Source organism: Pezoporus flaviventris, unplaced genomic scaffold (genome assembly GCF_033815535.1).
Source record: "Pezoporus flaviventris isolate CSIRO_AGI_PZ_B2104156 unplaced genomic scaffold, CSIRO_AGI_Pfla_v1 ptg000043l, whole genome shotgun sequence".
In the NCBI taxonomy this organism is placed as follows: Eukaryota; Metazoa; Chordata; class Aves; order Psittaciformes; family Psittacidae; genus Pezoporus; species Pezoporus flaviventris.
Genome location: NW_026892591.1, coordinates 2,578,794 through 2,599,913, shown reverse-complemented (window position 1 = coordinate 2,599,913; position 21,120 = coordinate 2,578,794). Strand labels below are relative to the sequence as shown.

General features: G+C 53.3%; 1 protein-coding gene across 1 annotated transcript in view; it reads right to left on the bottom strand.

Annotated features, from left to right (window-relative positions):
- Positions 1-21,120, bottom strand: part of PTPRS (protein tyrosine phosphatase receptor type S) — a 138,936-nt gene that overhangs the window by 73,906 nt on the left and 43,910 nt on the right. The window contains exons 2-4 of the mRNA XM_061466905.1: positions 16,019-16,185; positions 1,358-1,503; positions 284-425 (exon numbers count right to left, since the gene is read on the bottom strand). Coding sequence (XP_061322889.1) covers positions 284-425; positions 1,358-1,503; positions 16,019-16,106 — 376 coding nt within the window. The 5' untranslated portion in view covers positions 16,107-16,185. The remainder of the gene's footprint in view (positions 1-283; positions 426-1,357; positions 1,504-16,018; positions 16,186-21,120) is intronic.

Sequence of the window (21,120 nt, the reverse complement as noted above, 5' to 3'; positions counted from 1 at the left end):
AGGGAAGATCATAGACTCATTGGATAATTCAGGTTGGAAGGAACCTCAGCCCATCATCCAGTCAAACCTCCTCAAGCGGTCCAGTTTTAGCTTTGTTTCTTACACAGGGATTTTACTCTGCAAGAGCAAAACAGACCTGACAGTCCAAACAAAGCAAAACAAGGCGGACCTGTGCCTTGGCCATGCATTTTTTAACAGCCTTCCCACTGCTAGGAAGGAACAGAGAGGCTGAGGCTCCCTTTCCCCTGTGACACTGACACATGGCAGGCAGGCGTGCTCTTACCTCGGAGGACGGTGAGCTTGGCATGGACGGTGACCTCCCCGTGAGGGTTTTGAGCAACACACTCATAAATGTTCTCATCCCGGGGAGTGCGGAGGGGCTGGATCCTCAGAACAGCACCTGCACTTTCATCAAATTCAATTGTCTGGGGGATAAAGGGGAAGAGAGACACACAGTAAGCCTCTTTGGCTTGCAAGTAGAAGGTTTGTTCCTGCTCCAAAAGGAGGCACAAGCATTTATAGAAGCACACACACTCACAAACACACTTCAGCAGCTGCCTTGCAATCCCCTACACATAACTGACATGGTCAACTTGTCTCTCCACTGACCTCGAGATGACAAGAGAACTGTCACATAGCAAACCCTGTCTCTGACCCCCCAAAAGTGCTATGTACATCTCCAACGCTCTGAAAGAGGGAGCCATGGTGATGGTGTGTGTGGGGTGGGCGTTCAGAGCACAACTGCGACGGAGGAGGAGGAAGCAGAGCAAGTGAAAACAAAATAAAGATGAACCCCCGCCTTGTTCCTCCATCTGCATGGGCAGCTGACACCACAAAGCTCCTCTCAGCACACAGCTGCCTGGCAGGGCTGAGCCCCACAGCAAATTCCACACGATGACCTCCTAGTCCTTGTTCCTCCACTCTCATTTCTATCTAAACAATGCCAATTGCTTGGGTCTGCTTGCCAGCAACTGCAACGTTACTCCAGGCTGTCCCAGGGTTAAAATAATGAGCCACGGATGAGTCTGAAAGGTGCATTTACAGAGCTGAAGTGCCATCAGCTTACTTGGGCTTTCTTAGGGAAGGAAGAAGGCAGCTTCATATTATGTCCCAGGAGGGGAAAAGAAACAACAAAAAACTTCAATAAGGTAAGTGAGCCAAGATTCCCTTGCTTTGGAACAAGCCCAGCTGTTGACATGGCCAAGAGCTTGCATTTCAGTCCTGCTGCTGTTAAAACTCCTCCCCTTCCAAACCTCCCTTTATTATCAGGCCTGAGGATGGCCAAAGAAGAGCACTAGCTGCTTTGTGTCAGTCTCTCCCTCTTTAGAGAGACACAGATTTCAAGGACATCTCTTACCTCAAACCTCTGAGAGTTCACTTTCTTCCCTTTCTTGTTCCAGGTGACACGTGGCTTTGGGTCTCCAGTGGCTTGGCAGACAAAGGAGGCCACCCCTCCTGACACACCAATTTGGTCCACAGGTTTCTTAATGAACACAGGGGGACCTTTAAGAGAAAAAAGGAATTCCCATCACTGGCACAAGGAAAACCAAATTCGACTAAACCCTGTTTGTAATTAATAGTTGTGTTATCACTGCCGTTCTCTAATGATCCCAGATGAAATGAAACCTCTTGGCCTGTTAGGAAACAACAGTCTGTATCTCCACTTTACATACGAAGGAGCTACAGCACAACATGATTACAACAAAGAGATTTCAATGCAATGATGTTGCAAAGTTTCTTTTGCTTCTGAAAAGAGGACTTCTAAACTGTTTTAGCATTCTGCCCTTGCAAAGTCCAACTAATGATCACCACCAAAAGCTGGTGAACCTGAAAACACAGAATTGTGCTCCCCAAATCCTAGCAGATGACCACAACATCAAGGAATGGGGGACATTTATAGGAACATACCCAATACAGGGGTAAAAGGTGAGATAAATGGTGTAGGAACTTGGCTTTAGGGTATGGTATGAAACCTCCTTGGCTTGCAGTACCTCTGTTTTCATCTGCAAGTGTTTCCTCTGCCCCTCACTGGTTCACATACACAGCAACAGATAAGCCATCCTTTGGAAGAGGACAAAGCCCAACAGACAGAAGCTGTGATCATTTCAAAACAATCCAGTTGTCAAGACCAAGAGCATGGCAGCCAAGTCTGCAGTCAGCTCCTGCAGTTCCCCCTTCCCCTCTCCTCATCATGAGCCATCTGAGAAAAACAAGGGATTCGCACTGCTGAGGAAGCCAAGAGCTCTTCAAACTCCTCTCATAACCAGATGCTCAAAGGTGCGGTGATGCCTGAACACACTCAGAGCCTGGGCTGTGGTTTAGCCAGCCTGGACCCAAAGGAACACCACCCTGCCACTGACTTCCATCCATGTCTGCCTGCCTTCAAAAGCTTGGAGGGGAGAGGATGCCAGGATGGGCTTTCTGACCAAGGGAGGCGTCAGTGGCCTCCTTGCGATAGGAGGACGAGGCCAGACGTGTCCGTGCTGAACCTGTATTGCCTCCATCCTCTGGGAACGCTCCCTCCGCGCTCCAACCTGCCTTCCCTGCACAGTTTCCTCTCATCTAGTTAGTTGGAAATTGATTGAAATATTGAAATGACGAGGCCACAGCTGTGTTCAAATAAAATCACTCAGATCATAAAGTTGCCGTCTGTTATTCTTGAGAAAGGAGAGCACGTGACTCTGAAACGTGCTTCTTTAGATGTACAGGCTCCCAGCCTGTAAAATAAGATAGAAAGAGCCTACCACAGAGCTCCAGAAGAGGGCAAATGGCAGCTAGAGACAAGTCTCCAGGGTCTTTTAGGGGTCGAAAGATAAAAGGAAGCATGCTCTCCTTCCCTGCCCGGTGCGGCCAGCAGGATATAAATAAAAGCCACTGAGCAAGCTCACGTGATGCAATCAAGCATTTGTTTCCATGCTGGAGGTAAATACAATTCGCTGGAGCTGTTTATGTCCCCCCGAATGCTGTGGGTACAAAGCACCAGCTTTATAAATACCCCAATCTATATTTGGAGGTCAGCCGTCTTTGCAATGTTACCGCTAAAGGTCACCAAGCAAGTCCCGCTGGAGGTAACGGCACCGGGGGATCATCGGAGAAAGGCAAACCCAAAACCTTGCTTCAGGCTGAAATACACATGCTCCCTCTGCCAGCAACCTGACTTCCTTCCTCTCTTCTCCTCAGTTCAATATCTGAAGAGGTTGCGGAAGTCAATTCCGAAGGTACAGGCAAAAACATCCAGGGCTTTTAAGAACACTTTATTGATGCAAGTTCATTTCCTAAAATAAAAGCCCCTAATAATCCTTAATGTCACATATACATTTAAATGAGTGCATGCAGGATGATGAGAGCACAGCTGAGGAGGAAAATAAGGTTCTATTTCTGTCTTGAAGAAAGGGACGGTGCTCTAAAATAAAATAGCCTGCTTGGAGGCATTGCTCAGCAGCCCTTTCCGGGGAGCTCCATGGGCTCAGTGTGCGAGCTGAGCTCACCGCAGCGCGGAGCTGCCTACGACAAACTCAGCGAGAGACAAAGAAACCCAGCCTGAATGCCTACCCCCCAACCCGCTCCATTGTGCTACTCACTTGGAAAATGAGTGAAAATCACAGCTAAATGGTTGATGCTAAAATTGCCCGAGCCTCTGAGCTCCAGACGTTGATTGTGCCCCCCCACGCTGTGCTCTCCACCTATGCACCCCCAGTCACTGCAGCACTTGTCACTGCAGCCCACGCCGACCGCACAACGCTCTCCCCTCCGAGAAGGAGCAAGGCAGCGCCATGGCAGGCAAGGTGATGGTGATACGAAGCTGGAACAAACTCCTCCGTGCTGCGTGGGACTGCCACAGCTCCGCCACGCCAGGTCCAGCCTGCAGCGAACACCGAGGTAGGATTCGCTCTCCAGCTCTGCAAACCCCTCTGAAAGGCTCCAAAAGCAGGAACAAGGCACCACGAGGAAGTGAAACACTCTCAGCCCGCTCCAAAGGGACTATGTGTTTCCCCTGGTCTGCTGGACCTCTGCTTTAAATGAACGAACAGAAATCGGAGACAGGCATTCCCATTTGACATCCCTGCACCCCAGGAGATGTTCTTCAGCATCTTCACTCATGGAGAGCTCAGAACAAGCCAGCCTTGGAAAGCCCAGGCTGGAATCCCACCTCAGCCCAGTGGTCACAAGAGATTCCTCTTTCCCCATTTCTCGGCTTCCAAAGTAGCAGAACCTGGGTTTTGGTTTTTATCAGTATCAAAACGGGAATGGAAAAACCTTGAGCTTAAAGGAATATTCCTGCTCCAAGAGTCTTCCTGCAGGGCCTGGGTCTCTGGAGAGGGGGATGGAGAGGCCGGATGGCTCCTGTGTACCTGTCGTTCTTCTCCACAGCTTAACAGCCATTGAGTCAAACCGAACCTCTCAGTCCTGCCCACCACCTACACACTGCCCCAAAGCAAGAGCCGGGGCAAGCAACACCTTGGCAACCATACAGCATACAAACTGGAAGGAAGAGACACTCATGCCCCATCCATCCCATCCTGCCACCCCTTCCAGACAGCCCTGAGCCCCTGATGGGCAGGAGCTGCAATGGGGTATGGGGGTGCCCTACTCCTCCCCAGGGCACATGCACTGCAGAGCAGGGTGCAATAACCCACATAAGGCTGCATACCAGGCAGCCTTCCTCAGAAGAGGAGAGTGCTGCTGCCTCCCTTCTCCTTCCATCCTTCATGGGGCACCAAAGCAGGAAAAGCTTTTCAAATGCAGCCATGTACAAGAAACCCCAACCCAGCATCTCCCTGGTGCCGAGACACGGATGACAAACGAGTCTGAGCAGCTTTAGAGCAAGGAGGGATGTGGGAGTGGGGAAAAGGAGGGGACGCCTCACCCGTTACACCCAAACATCCCTCAGAACTGCTGCCACGGCGAACAGACGAGGCACAAGCAGACAGCAGAAACATCAAGAGCCAAAGTCAGAGGAAAGGACGGAGAAGCCAGAAGTGGTTTGAGGAGTGGGTTTGAGGAGGGTGAAGAGGTCTGAGCTGAGAGCAGAATGGGAGCAGGGGGGCAGACACAGCAAAAGCATGGATCCTTGGCTCCCATCACGCTGGTCTCCAAAGTGAGCCCAGCACTGCCAGCACTGCAGTGGGGTCACGGAGGGACAAGGATGCATTTGGCCTCACAGACACGTCCCAGGGTGCCTGCACTGCGAAGCTCCTGCGGTAAAGCCCTCAGTGCCGACGGGCACGGGGGCTGGCACACGGCCCCGCGCCCCTCTGCCATGGGGGAGAGGACACCCCAGCCACTGCTGCCAAAATGGCCAGGAGACCTCGCTGGGGCTGGAGCTGCTGCTCTGCCCTCAGCCACAGCCACGGGGCAGGAACCGGCTGCTCCCTCGGGAACACGGCCGCCACGCTCCCCTCCAGCTGCCCCCACAGCGGAGGCCATGCTCGCAGGGGGTCTCACCCCAGAGGCACCAAGAGGTGGCCGGAGGCTGGTCCCTGACCACGCCGCTGCGTTGCCTGCCTCGCCTTCTGCAAGGAAGGAGCAGAGCGAGGGGTCCCGAGGCACCTCCACACCCCTGCACCCCGGCTCTCTGCCCCCACCTCCAGCCCCGCAGCGGGGACCCGGTGCTGAACCGAGGGGGTCAGATTCACCTCGGAGCTTCACACCCAGGGAAGCACCTCCATGATGGAGCCTGAATGAAGACAGCAGCCTGAGCCTGGCTGCAAGGGCCCCTTGTCCCCGGCGGAGCCATCCCTGCAGCCACAAACCCCGTCCTTTACCAGGTCTGGCTTCCATTCCTGGTGCCCCTGGTCCCCGCTCTGGTGGAAGCCCGCACACCGGAGCCGGCATTCAGCTCCTCCTTTGCTGGCGAGTAAACACTCATTATTCCCGGCCTGGGGAACGCGGGGCCTGAGCTCCGCCACAGGAACCAAAGCGAAAGGCAGAGCACAGCCAGGCCATTTCCCGGCTGCTTGGCCAGCCTGTCACAGCCTTGCCCAGCGCACACAGCAGCCCCACTGCTCCCTCCGACAGACGGCCCCGTCGTGCTGAGCTCCCTGCGGGGCTGCCCCCCATGAGAGTGCCCACACTGCCAGGGAGGCTGAGGGCACGTCAGCCAGCAGCCACCTTTATCCGAGCTCAAAACCACCAAGCAGGTCCAAATTTACCCGTGTTTGTGCACACACACACATATGTGCTCCTCTGCCTGTCAAGAACGAAGGTAAAGATGAGACCATCGAGCCATTCACGGTCAGTGTTATCCTGCTGCTCTCCCAGGCTCCGGAATGGGGATGCAGCGCTCTGGCTCTGATGGAGACTGGGCTGACCATGGGCACTCTCCCTGCCCGCACATCCCGAGCGCGGAGGTGCCGATCCCCATTGCTCATCCCTGCCTCGGTCCAGACACCAGGAGCAGAGCAGAGGCCGCTCTCAGGGCAGCACTCAGCACCCCGGGGGGCACCGCACACAACCACAGCCTCTGAACACCGCGACAGAGCAGGAAAGGAACCACCAGAGATGACCAGAGACAGAGCTCGGGGACGCTCTTCCCGGTGCACTTCTTGGTGGGAGGAGATAAAAACCGAAGGCCACACAACAGCTTTGTCATGTCCCAGCCACCAGCTCACGTTGGCTTCAGCGCTGACATCTCTCGTTAGTTCTCACCCCTCGCTGACTTCAAGAGCAAGGAAGGAATCCGATGGTGTTCTCGCTGGCATACAAAGGGTTAAACCCCCTCTCTTCCTCCTCTGCTTCCCATCACCATTTCCCACAGGCTCACAAGGGGACAAGGAGCACAAGGTGCTCCCTAGCTACAGCCCTGGGCGGTAGCACTTTCATCTCCCCCCCCAATCCTCTCCAGGAATGCACGATCCAGCTCCAGCCATGCACTGAGTGCTCCTCAGCTGCTGGAGGAGATGTGTTTCACACACCTGGGCTGCTGCGTGCCCTGCATTTGCGGGATCTGGGTGGGAGTGCTGAGCAGTGGGGGACAGCCTGGAAGCATGGCCGGAGGAGCAGAGGAACAGCTTTGTCACACCAGTGACCGGGAGATAGAGGAGAGCAGAGGGTAGGAAGGATGGGAAATCAGTGGGGATAAGGAGACATCAACAGGGAAGATTTAGACTGGACATTAGGGAGAAATTCTTTAGTATGAGGGTGCTGAGGCGCTGGCACAGGGTGCCCAGAGAAGCTGTGGCTGCCCCATCCCTGGCAGTGCTCAAGGCCAGGTTGGACACAGGGCTTGGAGCAAGCTGCTCCAGTGGAAGGGGTCCCTGCCTGTGGCAGGGGTTGGAACTGGGTGAGCTTTAAGGTCCCTTCCAACCCAAACCAGTTTGATTCTATGAAAATGCAAGAGAACTGGAGCAAGATGGAAAGGAGGGAGGTGTTCAGAGCCAGAGCAGGGAAGTGAAGATTACATGGAGGAGACAAACCATGGAGCAGATGAAAACGGGAGAGAGCAGCCAAATTTGAGACAGATGGAGAGTGGGGAGCAAGAATGGGATGTTTGGAATGGGTCTGTATTTCAAAGCAGCGGCATTGGGGAGCGGGGGAGCTTGCAAGAGGGGTAGAGGCAGGGAAGATGGCTCTGTGATTTACATTTGTCTTCACAAGAGGAGCCAGAGCTGCAAACCGGGAGCAGGACTGATGCAGGTGACGGGGAGGGTCTCTATGGAGAGGTTCAACAAGACTGAAAACACCCCTTTGGAAGGGTCCTGCACAGACTCTGGACCTCAAATGCAGGGTTTTACCAGCAGATCCCGCACTTCTTTTCCCCGCGGGCTGTTTCCCAGTGCCTCACAACGAAAGTTAAAACGAGGGGTTTCTGACAGGACAAACAAACAAGGAGTGAATTATATTCCATTTCCCCGTCGATAACTTCTCCCCAACCCAGTCGTCTTATCATCATAAAAAGTCCATTAAGCAGTAATTGGGGAGGCAGCAGAACGCGGGGCTGGGCCGCGGAACACGAGCACACTCGCTCCCCAACTGGCCTTTTCTGGGAAGGCAGACAGGATAATTATAGGCTTCAGACAGAGACTTCCTCTTACTGTCAGCAGCTCCTGGCTCCCTTCAGGGAGATGGGACTGGCGAGGCTGGGAAGGGAGGGTAAAAAAAGACCAAGGATGTTTTTTTAGAAGTGAGATCTTCCACCTTGCTATTCCCCCGCTGCTGATCCACCAAAGCCTGCACCCACCTCAGCAAAGCTGGGCTAGACAGGACTGAAGGCAGGTGTATTCCCGGCTGGACACAGGGGAATGGCACTTGAAAGATTCCCCCCTCTCCCTTCCTGCAAGGCCGCAGGGAATGAAGGAGAGCAGTGAAGGATATGACCCAGCATGGGATTTAACACAAGCAGAAGATGGGTGAGATAGATCGAGAATTCATTTCATCCCCCTTTGCTACCCTGGCTGTCCAACAACCCCAATGCCTGCTCCTTTCTGATGCCAGCCTGCGCTGCCAGCTCGCACCCTGCCCCTCAGCCTGGATGAGGCAGCACACCTTCCATAGCCAGCACCGTACCAAGCTGTTCTTGCCAGGAGTTTTGTCATTTTAGGGATCTGGCACATCCATACAGGCTCCTATCTGCCACTCACTCAGATACAGACCCTTTGGAAAAGGAGATACGGGCCTGCAGCAGTGGAAGCAGGGTAAGACTGAGGCTACCAAAGATCTATTCCTAGTTCTGACACCCAAGGTGAGAAAAACCACGTTCTCCTGCCTGCTGGAGGGAAAGCATAATCCCTCCTTCTGGTCTAGTTTTCGGAGATGGAACCAGGCCTTATCGCAGGGGAACAGCAGCTAGCATGAAGTCATCCAGTTTCAGCAGGAATTCTCCAGGCTACCATCATACATCCATATGTATGGAAGGGATCCACCTCTCTCCATAGCACACAGGGTGCTTGTCTCTGCCACAGATCAGTCACAAACCCAGTGCCTGGCACCTATCACAAAGCAAAAGAGCAGGCTGGAAGCCCTCAAACCCAAGCACATCCTACCCATAGAGGCAGACAACAACGAGAGCTGAAGGATCTTCCTGGCTCGCTGGGCGATGATCACAGGAGCTAGGCTCAAGGTGATCTTTAACTGCTCATCTGCAGAACACCTCCAGTGTCACTGTATACACTCGTTCCAACAGATCCGAGCCCAGGCTGAAGATCTGGCACTCACCGGCATGCTCCGCCTGATGAGTAACCCCAGCAGCTCCACGGAGGTGAGGGAGGAAGAGGACGGAGCCAAATTAATTTGACTTTATTAATTAAAACCCCCACCAAGCCTCCTCACCCCACCGCTCTGTGGGGGCTCTGTGTATGTGTGGGGGGGAGCTATGCTCATTAATTATGCAGAGAATGCAAAGCTATCGGCCTCTGAATGAGCTGAAAGTGAGGAGGAACCCGTTCAGAGCGGGCAGAAACAGCTCCCCAAGGCAGCTGAGATTTCTCTTGCAACTTCAAAGGACAATAAATTATTCAGCGCGCTCGCGCCACTCCGCACGCTCTCACACTCTCTCCCCTTCTCAATTTTATGCTCCTGAGTCAATTAAAGGTTTGCAGGACTCGGGGAAACTTTGTGGAATGCTAAACCACGCGCAGCTCCTTCTGCTGGGCTGGGTTTGGTTTCTTCCTTCTTTAAAGCTTTGCTTTTCCTCTTGGCCTCAAAAGGCACACAGAAACGATGCTGTGCATTAGAGATGAAGCTGCCAGCACCAGGTTTAAGTTAGCCTGCATGGTACAGCAACGTTTCATGTCTGCAACAAGCAAGACGGGACATGCTTCATCTCTGCGCAATGCTGCTGTGAAAACAGGTCAAGCCATGTTCCATGTCAACTGCGTGAACCATTCATTGCAGTAGCCTCTTTCAAAGTCCTAGTGGTAGATGTCCAGAATGTATTTCTAATGCTGCCTCCTGGCACTCCTCAGGTCCAGGTTAGCCGTGATCTCTTCCACAGTCACGCTGTTATCTGCTGTGTCCTTGGACGGAGCGAGCGGCTCCTCTGCCAAGCCCTACCAGGGCTGTTTAACGTCTGCAGTATGAGAACCCCAACCCAAGCCGGAGCCCGATTACACTGGACATCAACATGGCCAGAGAAGTCCTTGCTCAGAAAAGCAAACCTGGGCAGCAAAAGGAGGGCAGGAGGGTTCAGAGGAGCAGTCACAGCGCAAGGCCGCTCCCGACTCCGTTCAGTGCCCAGTGATGGTTCTGCATGCAGCAGATGGCATAAAACGTGACTGCGCTCATGAACTTTAACAATCCCCCCAAATTAAAGGCAGCCGCAGTGCAGGGAACATCACAGCAGCTTTCTAAGGTGGGAACTGGGACCAATTAAGTTGCAAGAGAACATCCTTGACTGGAGGGGAAGAGTGGCACAGAGTAAATCAAACTGTTCTTCAGAGATTGTGTCCCACAGGCCAACTCGAGCCCAGATTCCATCCCACACGCACTCAACAACGACATTCCTCTGGTCAGGCGGCCTTGAGACGCACTCTGCTTGCCTTCTAAGAATATTATTGGGCTTGCCAGGCCACACAAAGGGTGGGAATACCCTCAGAGATTCCCTTTAGTGCCCCGGGAGATTCCTATCTTGCTGGTCTCAAAAAGACACAACCACACAGCCCTTGGCAAGCAGATGAAAAGCTGATGTGAGCCAGGGTCTTGGGGAGATAACCAATGCAAGAACCAAGTGAAAAGGACACCCAAAGGGGAAAGTCCCACAGGAATAAGTACTGGCTTCCTGGTAAGGCCTGACCCAGAGTGAAAGCCCTCATTCTGGCACCCAGGGCTGGTGAAGACACACTTCTCCTCTCTCACACACTTTCCACACAAGGCGCTTGTTTACACAACAAACAGATGCTCTTTTCCCCTAACTTAACCATCTAATGAAGCTGAGCAGCAAGAACCTCTGCTTGGGAAAAGCTCCTTTACCAGGAGACACCCATGACTGGGTCCCAAGCACCCGTGGCTGCTGCTGTCCCCAGGTGCTCCTCAGCAGACATTAATCTAATCAGCATTTGCAGTGAGGGGCACAGCTGAGACCCGGGAGGTGACAGCATCTCCTGCCCCCAAGGAAGCGCTTTCAAAAGATGACTTATTTCCTCTCCAGTTCCTATAGGAGGCACACAGAAAAGAGCCAAAGAGCTACATCACTCAATCCAAGCAGGGAAGGTTTAATTTCATCAGGCACTTAGACAAGGTGACACAGAAGCTTAATTCAGTGTCCTTGAGTGGGATGACAACCAGCCCAAAACCCTCAGCAACCACAGCCTGGGTGGCAGCTGGCAGATGGAGAAGGCAGCAAAGGAAAGGGCAATTCAGAAACAAGGACAGCAAGGCACCTCCTTGCCTACATGGGGAACACAACCAGCAAGAGGATCTGGGAGGGAAGCAGGGATCTCTGCCTTCGAGGAGGACGCAATTCAGATGCTGCCTCCTCCTGCATACCATGAAGACTCTATCACTGAAGGAACAATGTGCGACACTAAGCCCACCACCTACCAACTGACCACACAACCTCCTACATGTCCCCACCTTAACTTCTGCACCCCCTTCAGCCCACACCCATGGGGAAAAAGCCTTTTTGCACTATCCCCCTGGCTCCTGAACCCAAGCAGGCACTCTGTCATGTACCCAAATTGCTTGTGGGGCAATTCAGCCTCCCCTCCTTTCAACATCTTCCTTCCCTTTGGTCAGTGCTGTTGCACTATCACATATCAGTCTCAAACACTTACAAATGGAGCAGCTTTCTCCCACAGTGGAGGAAGATTCACTTCAAACTGATGTCGTCTTAACACGTCTAAGATGGAGCTCCCTTGATTTTTACGACCATCTTATCTGACAACTGCTGTCTTGGCCAACAACAGATCAAAGCCAGGACCTCCAGAGCTAAAAGCTGTGAGCTCTGCTGCGGAGGCTAATCCTCTGTGGATAAAAGCATGGGAGGGACCATTCAGCAGAGAGGAGTCAGATGCATCTCTAAGTTGCTGGGATCTGGATCTCAGTGAGACAAGCCTGCAGCCAGCCACCGGCTCCTCCATCACATGCCATGGAGCACACACATTCCACACACCTTTCTTCATTGCACCAGCTCCCGAACACAGCCCTGCTTCATCAGCCTGAACGTGGACAGGCTGAGAACACTGGGGCTGCTCAGCCTGGAGAAGAGAAGCTGCGTGGAGACCTCAGAGCAGCTTCCAGTGTCTGAAGGGGGCTACAAGGACGCTGGAGAGGGGCTCTTTGTCCTGTGCTTCCATGACTATGACCTGCTCGAGCTCCAGTCCCAACCCACCACACGCGTTTTCCACCCTCTCCACCAGCCTCACATGCGTGGTGCAGCCCCTGCTGCCATCTGCTGCCAGGCTCCACGGATGCTCTGCAGCTCACAGAGCACGAGAGCCCCCCGCACACATGGGCCCAGCATGAATGACTCTCTTCTGCAAATTATCAGTGGAGCAAGGGCAACGACAAGGGAAGCGAGCCAGGGTAATGCGTCATCAAAGGGGCTTTATTCTCTTATTTTGTCAACTGCAATTTAGATTTAATTATTTATGGTAATAGTTCAGAGTGCGCTGGTAAGCGTTCTGTAATGTCATTTATAAAAGGAAGGAAACCTAAGTAATAACTAATGTTTGCTACTGCATCTGCTATTAAATCTTTGCTGGGGTGGAGAGAGCCACACACCAGCCTCCTGTGTATGCAAAGTACCAATTAGCAAAGCACTATTGTAAAATGCAAAGGTTTAATCAATGGGAAAAATCCACTTGAAAACAGTGAGCATGTTGATTTCAGTTATCAAACCCACTGCATTTCTATACAGTAAGCAGCCTTTTATCTGCAACTGAGAAGCACTGAGGAGTGGGTACGGTGCTCCTCCAGATAGCAGAAGAGGGCAGGAGTACCTGACCACTGCCCCAAGGCCCAGCCAAATGCACTCTGCACAGTGCTGGCAGGAAACATCCCATCCAGCTCCAGCCACCGAGATGAGACTGATTTTGCCTATGCACACAATGAGCTGTTTCAAGGTGCTCGCTGCAGAGGTTTCATGACTCAGGTCAGGTCTGACTGGGAAAAACAAGGCTTGGTTCTGTGCCCAGGTCCAGCAGCCATTTGGGAAACTATTCCCTTCCCCAGCCCCATATCCACACCTCATCTGTCCATGCTGTTGGGTGTTCTCCCAGCTGTGCAGCACATCTGGGCACAGCTCTTAGGAAGGCCTCCCCTAACTCACTGCAGCAACGTGGATTAATGCTGCTTGTACAACCAGCTGAATCCTCAACAAAATAACACATTCCAGTTAGTGAGAGGCCATTGAAAATAATCCTGGAGCGAGGAATTTCCAGGTCTGTGCCTGCCCCTGACCATACAGAAGAAACAAAGAAAGTGTCCATACACAACCAAAGAGAAAGAGAAGAAACAGGTCTGCTTTCTACCTCCCAATGATCGTCCTCGTCAGCTTCCCAAGGAAGAAGAGCAGGCAGACAGTGGTGTGGTGCTTTGGGTTTTTCATCTAAATGGCAGTTTCCTTTAAATAGAACGTTCCTGCCATGGGAAGATTTAAATCACTGACTGAGATCAATTAGCCTGGGAAACAAGGGAAGTATTTTAATGGCCATCTGATTGCAGAGGCCACAGCTCCTCCAGCGCTGCACTGGAAGAGGAGGCAAGTTCCAGCTTTCAGCCCCTGTTCTGCTGCAAGGGGAGCCGCTCCCTGTGGCGCTGGGGAGGTGCTGCCCTCCAGGAGCTTCCCAGGAGAGTCCCAGGGCTTTCCTACCTGTGACGCTGGGCTTCCCACGGCAGCAGGGACACCAGCCCAGGGCAGCACAGACCCTGGGGGCTGCAAAGCCTTGGCAGCCCCTCTGCTGAATTAGGGCAGGAAATCGGGTCAGCGCCGTGGCAAGCACCAGCCAAATGGAAGGCAGCCAAGGGATTACACGAGAGGCAGTGTGAGAGAGCCCAGGGCCATCTGATGGGAGAGGACACTGTCAGAACAGAGTGACAGCTCCTCACACAGCCTCTGCAGTTGTGACAGACAAAGCTGTTTGCTGTTTGCATGCCTCAGTGGGGAGCACTGCAGACCGGCTCCGAGGCTCCTGACTGCGCTCTCCAGGCAGAATTCAGCTGCCCCTCCAAGATCAGGAGCTACCAACTCAGCAGCAGGAGCAGGCAGAGGGCAAGGGCCATGGGGCAATTCCAACTGGCATGCCCAAAGGCAGACAGGTCAGGGAGGTGCTGCAGTGCTCAACAGGTCAGCAGAAGAGACAATGTCCAGCCCAACTCCAGCTGCACTGCAAGCAGGTAAGAGCAGCCCCACCTTGGACACCGCATCCTGCAACTGCAACGTTCCCTACGTGTGAGCAGCAGGAGTTAGAAAAGCACAAAACCTCCCCGTTCAGGATCCAAGGACACTGCAGAGCTACGGAAGAGAGAAACTTGGCTGCGAGCAGCAAGGTGTCTGCTGAGCAGTGACAGATTTCAGCAGGGCTTGGGCCATGCAACTGGTGTCTTCTGCGTGTGCTCAGCATCAGCCCTTCCTGAGGGCAGGTTTCCACCACAAGAGCTTCGGAGCAGCCCCACAGCACGTGGGATCTCCCAGCTCTGCTGGAACCTCCGAGATCTCATCCCACAGAAGACAAGGATGGACAAGATGCTCGCTCCTTCCCAGCAAAACCACACCCATGGGAAAACCAAACCCACGGAGCCATGATTTTGAGCAGCAAATCCTGCAGAGTGCCCACTCCCAGCAGTGAGCACCCAGGGCCTGGGGGACACTTAAAAGGACCCCAGTTTTCACAAGCATGCAGCCATCGCAGGACGGGATTCAGGGTCCTACTTACACAGAGAGGCACTTGCACACACATGAACTCTCCATGTGCGCCTGCAAAGCTGTACTGCTTGCTTTGAAAACAAGAGCAGAGTGGTTTAGCCAAGAGTGTTACAGCAAACCAGTGGCAAGAATGAGACCCTGGAGCCCTCACATGGGATTTGCCACTGTAACCATCCCCTGTACTGCATAAAGAGGCAGGAATGGAGATTTCTGCTTTGCAATCTTCTGCTTTTGGAGGAGTCAATGGAGCCTACCTACCACCAGTGCCCATCTTCACAAGCCAATGAGGCCTCTTGTTCCAGCTGGGCCCAGGTGGAACACAGCAGCTCCAATGGTAGCTTGACCATCTACCCTAGGTGCTCATAGCATTAACCATGTATCCCGGATGCTCACAGCCTTAACCATCTACCATAGGTGCTGATAAAGAACCTACAAGGGCACTGGCTGCAACATCCTGGATAAATGGGCAAAAGGCTGGTGCCAGGCTCCTTGCTGCCAAGCACTGCACTGCTCCTGCTGCTCCAGACAGCAGTGGCTCAAACTGGAGCTTTGTGTCTATGAACACCAGCGGCACCATCTGAGGTCCAGCCTGACCCACAGCTGCACACCAAAAAAGCGGCCCTAGAACACATCTCCCAGCAAGAGCAGGATCCGCTCGTGGTAATAAACCCCGATACCAAAGTGATTACACTGAACGCTGTCACGGGCTGTGCTGAGCACAGCAGCCCTCTCACCAGCTCCAAGCAGCTTTGTGGGGAGGCAAAAAAGCCCTAATTCCATCAGCTTGGCAGAGTCTATTCCCCACTGATCCCAAGCGATCAGCCTCCATGTCGAAGGAACATTACATTGGAGTCGATGGAGATTTTCACTTGGGCTTTTTTTTGCTTCCCCTTTTCCTTTTTTTAAAGCAAGAATTGAAAGGCAGCAAACCTAAAACTGTGTTAAACTGGACTTGGTTCACCCAGGGGAAGCACAAATGTAACATTCTCTCTTTGGATGCTGTTTTGAATCCAGCCCCAGCAAGGAACGTGACAACAGTCACTAGTGTCCGACATGCCTGAAGGGCAAGAGCAGGAGAGGACAACATGGGCGAGCCGGGGCTGGGAGAAGGGGAAGGAAGCAGCAGGAGCTGCCAGGCCCTTCCCTTCTCTCCGGTTCTGTGGCAGTTTTAGGGGCAACCTGCGCTGGCCGGTTCAAAGCAGAGCAGCAGTAACTTACTTTCAGCCACGCAGCCTACGAGCAGCACAGACAGGAGGTTCACGAGGGAGACCAGCGAAGACATCCCAGGGCTGGGAAGGATCCTCATCCTCTGCAGTGGCCTTCAGCCCCAGCCGGAGGGCTCCGGCTCAGCAGGACTCGCGGCGTCTCCCCAGCGTTGTCAGCACCTGCGGAGGCACAAAGGCACTCAGAGGGAGGAAGGGGGGAAGCGGCATCCATGGGGAGGAGGCACCCAAACGGAGCCCAGAGAGAGCCCTCGCTGCGGGGGGAGGCCAGGCAGCCTTCGCCCTGGTACCACGAAGGACTCGGGCCACAAACTGCCCCGAAAGGGCGATTTTCCCACATAAGCACAAGGCAAGCAAAGGAATCCATAAACCTGGCACAGGAGGAACCACGCAGAGGGATTGCTTCCCTGCCTGGGCAGGCTCTGTGCTCACCCCAACCACCCAGCCTGACCCTCAGCCCTGGGATCAGCATCCTGAAGGCAAATGCACACTGCCAGTCTCCCAGGATCCCTACCATAAGCTGGGATCATAGCAGCTCTCCTGCATGTCCCACAGTCCCTATGCTGCCCAGTGCCTCAGCACCCCCCCCCCCCGAGGAACCGCATTACAGAGCTAACACAAAACTGGCAGAGATAAAACCTGGAGCAGGAGGTGCCACAGCTGATCCTGATGGATCCTAAGGCACATTCCCATGGAGACAACGCCTGGCTCCCAGTGGAGCTGCCTGCTTGCAGTTTTATCCTGATCCCTTTTCAAAGCTGGACTGGCATTAAGGGAGCTGTATTCTTAGCAGCTACCCCAGGCCTGTGTGTCAGTACTGGGAAACGCTTCATCCTTCAGTGACAGAGGTGAGCTTTGCCCCAAAAGGGCTGAAAACAGAGTAAAAACTGTGGCCACAACCTCCTGGTAGGGTCAGCAGCTGAAGAGGTTCCTCCATCAGCCGCTGAGCACCAGAACAATGGGATGCAGTGGTGTGAAGGATGCTCTCAGATGTGCACGGATTCCTTCCTGCCATTGGTTACCCCAATTAAAAATCAAACCCGGGGTTTATCACCTTTTGGAGAAGAGCCAGGTAGGGGATATTGTACAGGATCAAAGGCTTTCAAAGCACTAAGGGGATAGTGAGGTTGCTTAAGCTTTCTGATACGCATCAGGGTAAGAGACCATTGGGACAGGCAGGGTGAAGGGGCATTTTAATCCTTTTCTGTCCTGTTAACTCTCCAAAGCTGGACTGGACGGAATGAAAAGCAAAGGCAGGATAAACACGAAGCACGCGTACGTACTCAGCCCTAAAGAGCAACTTCTCAGCGACAGCTTGGGACTTGCCCTTTGAGGTTTACAAAGCCTCTGCTGTGTGCTCTATGTTAGCCCAGCTCCAACGTGCTTCAGCGCTGCCTTGTGCAAAGCAAGCAGAAATACTGATACTGTCACAAAAAAAGAGACCAAATTGGGATTATAGCACTAGGAATCTCTTCAAATGTTTGCTCTAGACACTCAGAGGAACACAAAGGCTCCAGCCAGACTTAACACGGGGATCGCAGGGTTCCAGGGCACAGAACAACGCATTGGGGTTTCTTTTGTTGTTGTCAGAGGCGAGCAGAGACTGGGAACGTTCTGAATAGCTGTGACGGGAACTGCTCATTAAACTGGGGATGTGGTGGCAATGCCAGCACAACAAAATGGGACCGTGATGCTGTTCGCTGGCTCTCCCTTCTCCAGCCACGCAGCTCCTAGTTCCTACCAGTGAGGCTGGAGGGGGACAGGGCTGGAGTCAGAGAGAGCATCCTCCCAACCACATCAGTTCTCTGTTACCCCCTCAAAGGCCAGAGCAGTGCAGAAGATCTTGGTTCTCTTTGTCAGAGCAATATCCCCCTTGCCACAGCCCCAGTAAATGCCTCCAAACACCAACTTGAGCCTCATCTGCTCTCCAAATGCAGCACCAGTGACCCTCCACGGCTCAGAGCAGCCAAGAGGCTGCGCTGCCCCATGCAGCACCCCCTCAGGAACCCCCGATGCTGGAGCTGAATGCAGGCACATGAGGGAGACGTTCCAGCCTGGCAGCTCTGCTCCCCCACACCCAGCACAGCTTTTCACGCTGTAACGGGCTCCGATAGAGAAGGTCTGGTAAAGGGGATACAGCAACAGCTCCAAGATTAGAGAAGGAGATGCCAGAGGGTGACACTTCCGCTCCGGTGCTAATGTGCTTCCCGAGCCCTTGCCGGAGACAGAAAGTGCTGGCAGAGATATTAGGACATGTCAGCTTCAATGCAGCAACTCATCCTTCAGAGCAGGTCCGTCACTGCCTCTCTGCCCCTGGCTGTGGGATTTTCAGGACACCAAGATGTGCACCCACCTGGATCCCTCATGGATAGCAAGGAAAGACTGGGACAGGAGCTTGCTCTGCTTTCCTGGCAGCACCCTGGCACTAGGGAGACTGGAAACAGACCCTAATCCTCAGCACGATCCCTGCCTACAATGCAGAACATGCCACGTGTGGCAAGCCAGCCGCCATGCAGCAAGGCTCTCCTGCCCTCCCGGCAGTGCCGAATTCAAGTGGCAATGGCTTTGAGGAATGCTCAAACCACGAGGGCTCTATCCCAGATCCTCTTTCCCTCTGCTTACCTTGTCTATGCTCTTGGAAGCAGGCCTGCATCACTCCTGCCTGGCTGCTGAGCACCCAGCCAAGGCCCTGGCACCACACAAGTCAACATAATGGCAGTTTTCCTGCACTGCTCCACGGACCTTCAAACCCTCTCTGAATGCTCTGGCACAAGATCTCCTGCAATGTAAGCAAACCACCTAATAGACCTCAATCCTTGCTAAAGAATGCAATTAAGCGAAGCCGTGGCCCCCCCGTGGGGTCAGATTTGTGCTAGATACGGTCACATTTCAGGAATAAGATTAATTCTTACAGGAAAAGGGCTCCTGTAAGGCATTCATTCTGTGCACGGCCTAATCTCCAGCTCTGTCTGTACAAGCATGCACCTCATCAGTGCCAAGCACAGGATCTGCACGAGCATTGTTAGCAATAATAGAACTGAGCAGCATCTGCAAGGAGCAGCTTCCCACTGCGGCTCCTGCAGCCAGCATGGAGCGAGGGCGCCAAGGGTGCAAGGCACAAAGGGGGAAATGCTCAGCAGCACCCACATTTCTTAAGAGCTTAAGTTCCACTGAGAGTCAAAGGGACTTAACTTAAGCCGCTAAGATGCTTGTGAAGCTTTTCCTCCCATTTCGGAGGGTGCCGGACACCCAACTCCCCTAAGCCACTTTGAGGGGATACAGGAGGAGGGGGCCTGATCTCCAGAGCAGTTTGGCTGGCCCGGGCCTCACTGCTTCAAGAGGAGCCGGTGGGAGATGCTGCAGTTACAGCTGTGGGGATGGGCCAGCCCTATGCATGCACGCTGCCATGTGGTGCTTTTCCTCCACCCTCATGGAGCCAGCGATAGAAATGTTAGTTCTGCGTTTAAAAACCCATAAACGCAGGAGGGAGGGACCATCCCTTCATTTCACATTCACTGGAACAGAACAACTGGAAGACCAGTTGCACCACAGAAGCATTTGGGCTTCTCTTCTGTTTCAGCTGCCTGCTGAAGGGAGAAGGGTGACTTTAAAGCAATTCCCTGCGAAAAAGTTCCACCCAGATCCAGCAGATGATTAAACATCTTCATTTTCTGCAGCTGCTGCAGGAGAATGACTCCCATTAGACGTATCAATCGGAGCAAACACCTCGCAGGCAGAGGGCTGCGCCGAGGTCTCTTCTCCTCCCAGCAGCACCAGCTTAGTTTGTGCTGCGTATTAACCAAGGGCACTGGGTCACTTCATTTCCTCCCAGCAACCTCTTTATAGAGAGGCAGAAAAGCTTTTAGCAGAACCACGAGCTCATTTGTCACCTCCCCTGGGGACGGGAGAGACCAGATTTCAATTTGCCACCCCACGTTCCCTGCTTGCTCCCATCTAACACCCTGCCCTGGGCAAACCCAGCTCTGCCGGGGCTGGGATCAGGAGCCAACGCTGCAGGCTTGTGCTGTGTGCCTGGATCGGGCCCAGGACCCTAAGTGGCACCTTCCATGGGAGCAAGGAGATGCCAACGTGCCGTGCTGCCCCACGTGGGCCGTGTCCCACATTCTAGCTGCTTTGCTGGCAAGTATGAGCCTCTTTTCCTGGGGAAACAGAGCAAAAGGTGTGGAAGAGGCCCTGGGTGACATGGTTTAATGGGAGCACCTCGGCAGTGCTGGGGTAATGGTTGGACTAGGTGATCTTAAAGGTCTTTTCCAACCGAGTTGATTCTATGAAGATGTGAGCATTGGAGTACTTGTTCCTAATGCTCATATCCCCCTCCCCAGCCACTCTCGCGCTGACCAGCAAAGCCCTATTTAACGGTGGGGAGAGCCCACAGCCATCCCAGCTCCCTATCAGGCACCTGAAAGCCTGTGATGGTGATGCCTCGGCTCGAAAAGCAGCTGTGAGCACATGGGGCTGCCATGCACCCATAGCACCAACCTCCCCCACAGCTTCAATACACCTTGAGAACACAAACACACCCTGCCCACCAGCAAAGCTCACCTCAAGGCTAAGCAGTGGCTCTGGGTGCCCAGCTCCAAGGGCTGGGCAGAAAACACTGAGCCCAAAAGACGATCCTGCCTGAAGAATGGGGGGTCCCGTGGGGTATTTCCAAGCCTGCCTCTTCCCCTCTGGAAGCAGCCCCTCTTCTCCACTCAAACACAACTCCCAAACCCACTCCACAACGCAGGCCGCGGTGCTGGCAAACACAATTAGAGCAGCCCGTGGAGATGCTTCAGAGCTGAGCACCACTGTTTATCTAGCAGGGAGCTCCTTAGATCTTAAAATAATATTTACAAGAAAGAGGCAGAGTATTATCTTCCATGGGGAAACAAACACAGATGGAGAGAAAAAGAGCTTTTATCAGGGCTGTCTTGGTCCTATATGCTGCTTTTCATCCCCAGATCTCCAAGTGCTTTAATATGACAGTATTATCCCCTTTTACAATGTGGGAAACCAGAAGAAGCTGCACACTGAGACAGTGCTCTGAGTACGAAGTGACACTGCACATACACACACACACACACACACTTTTCC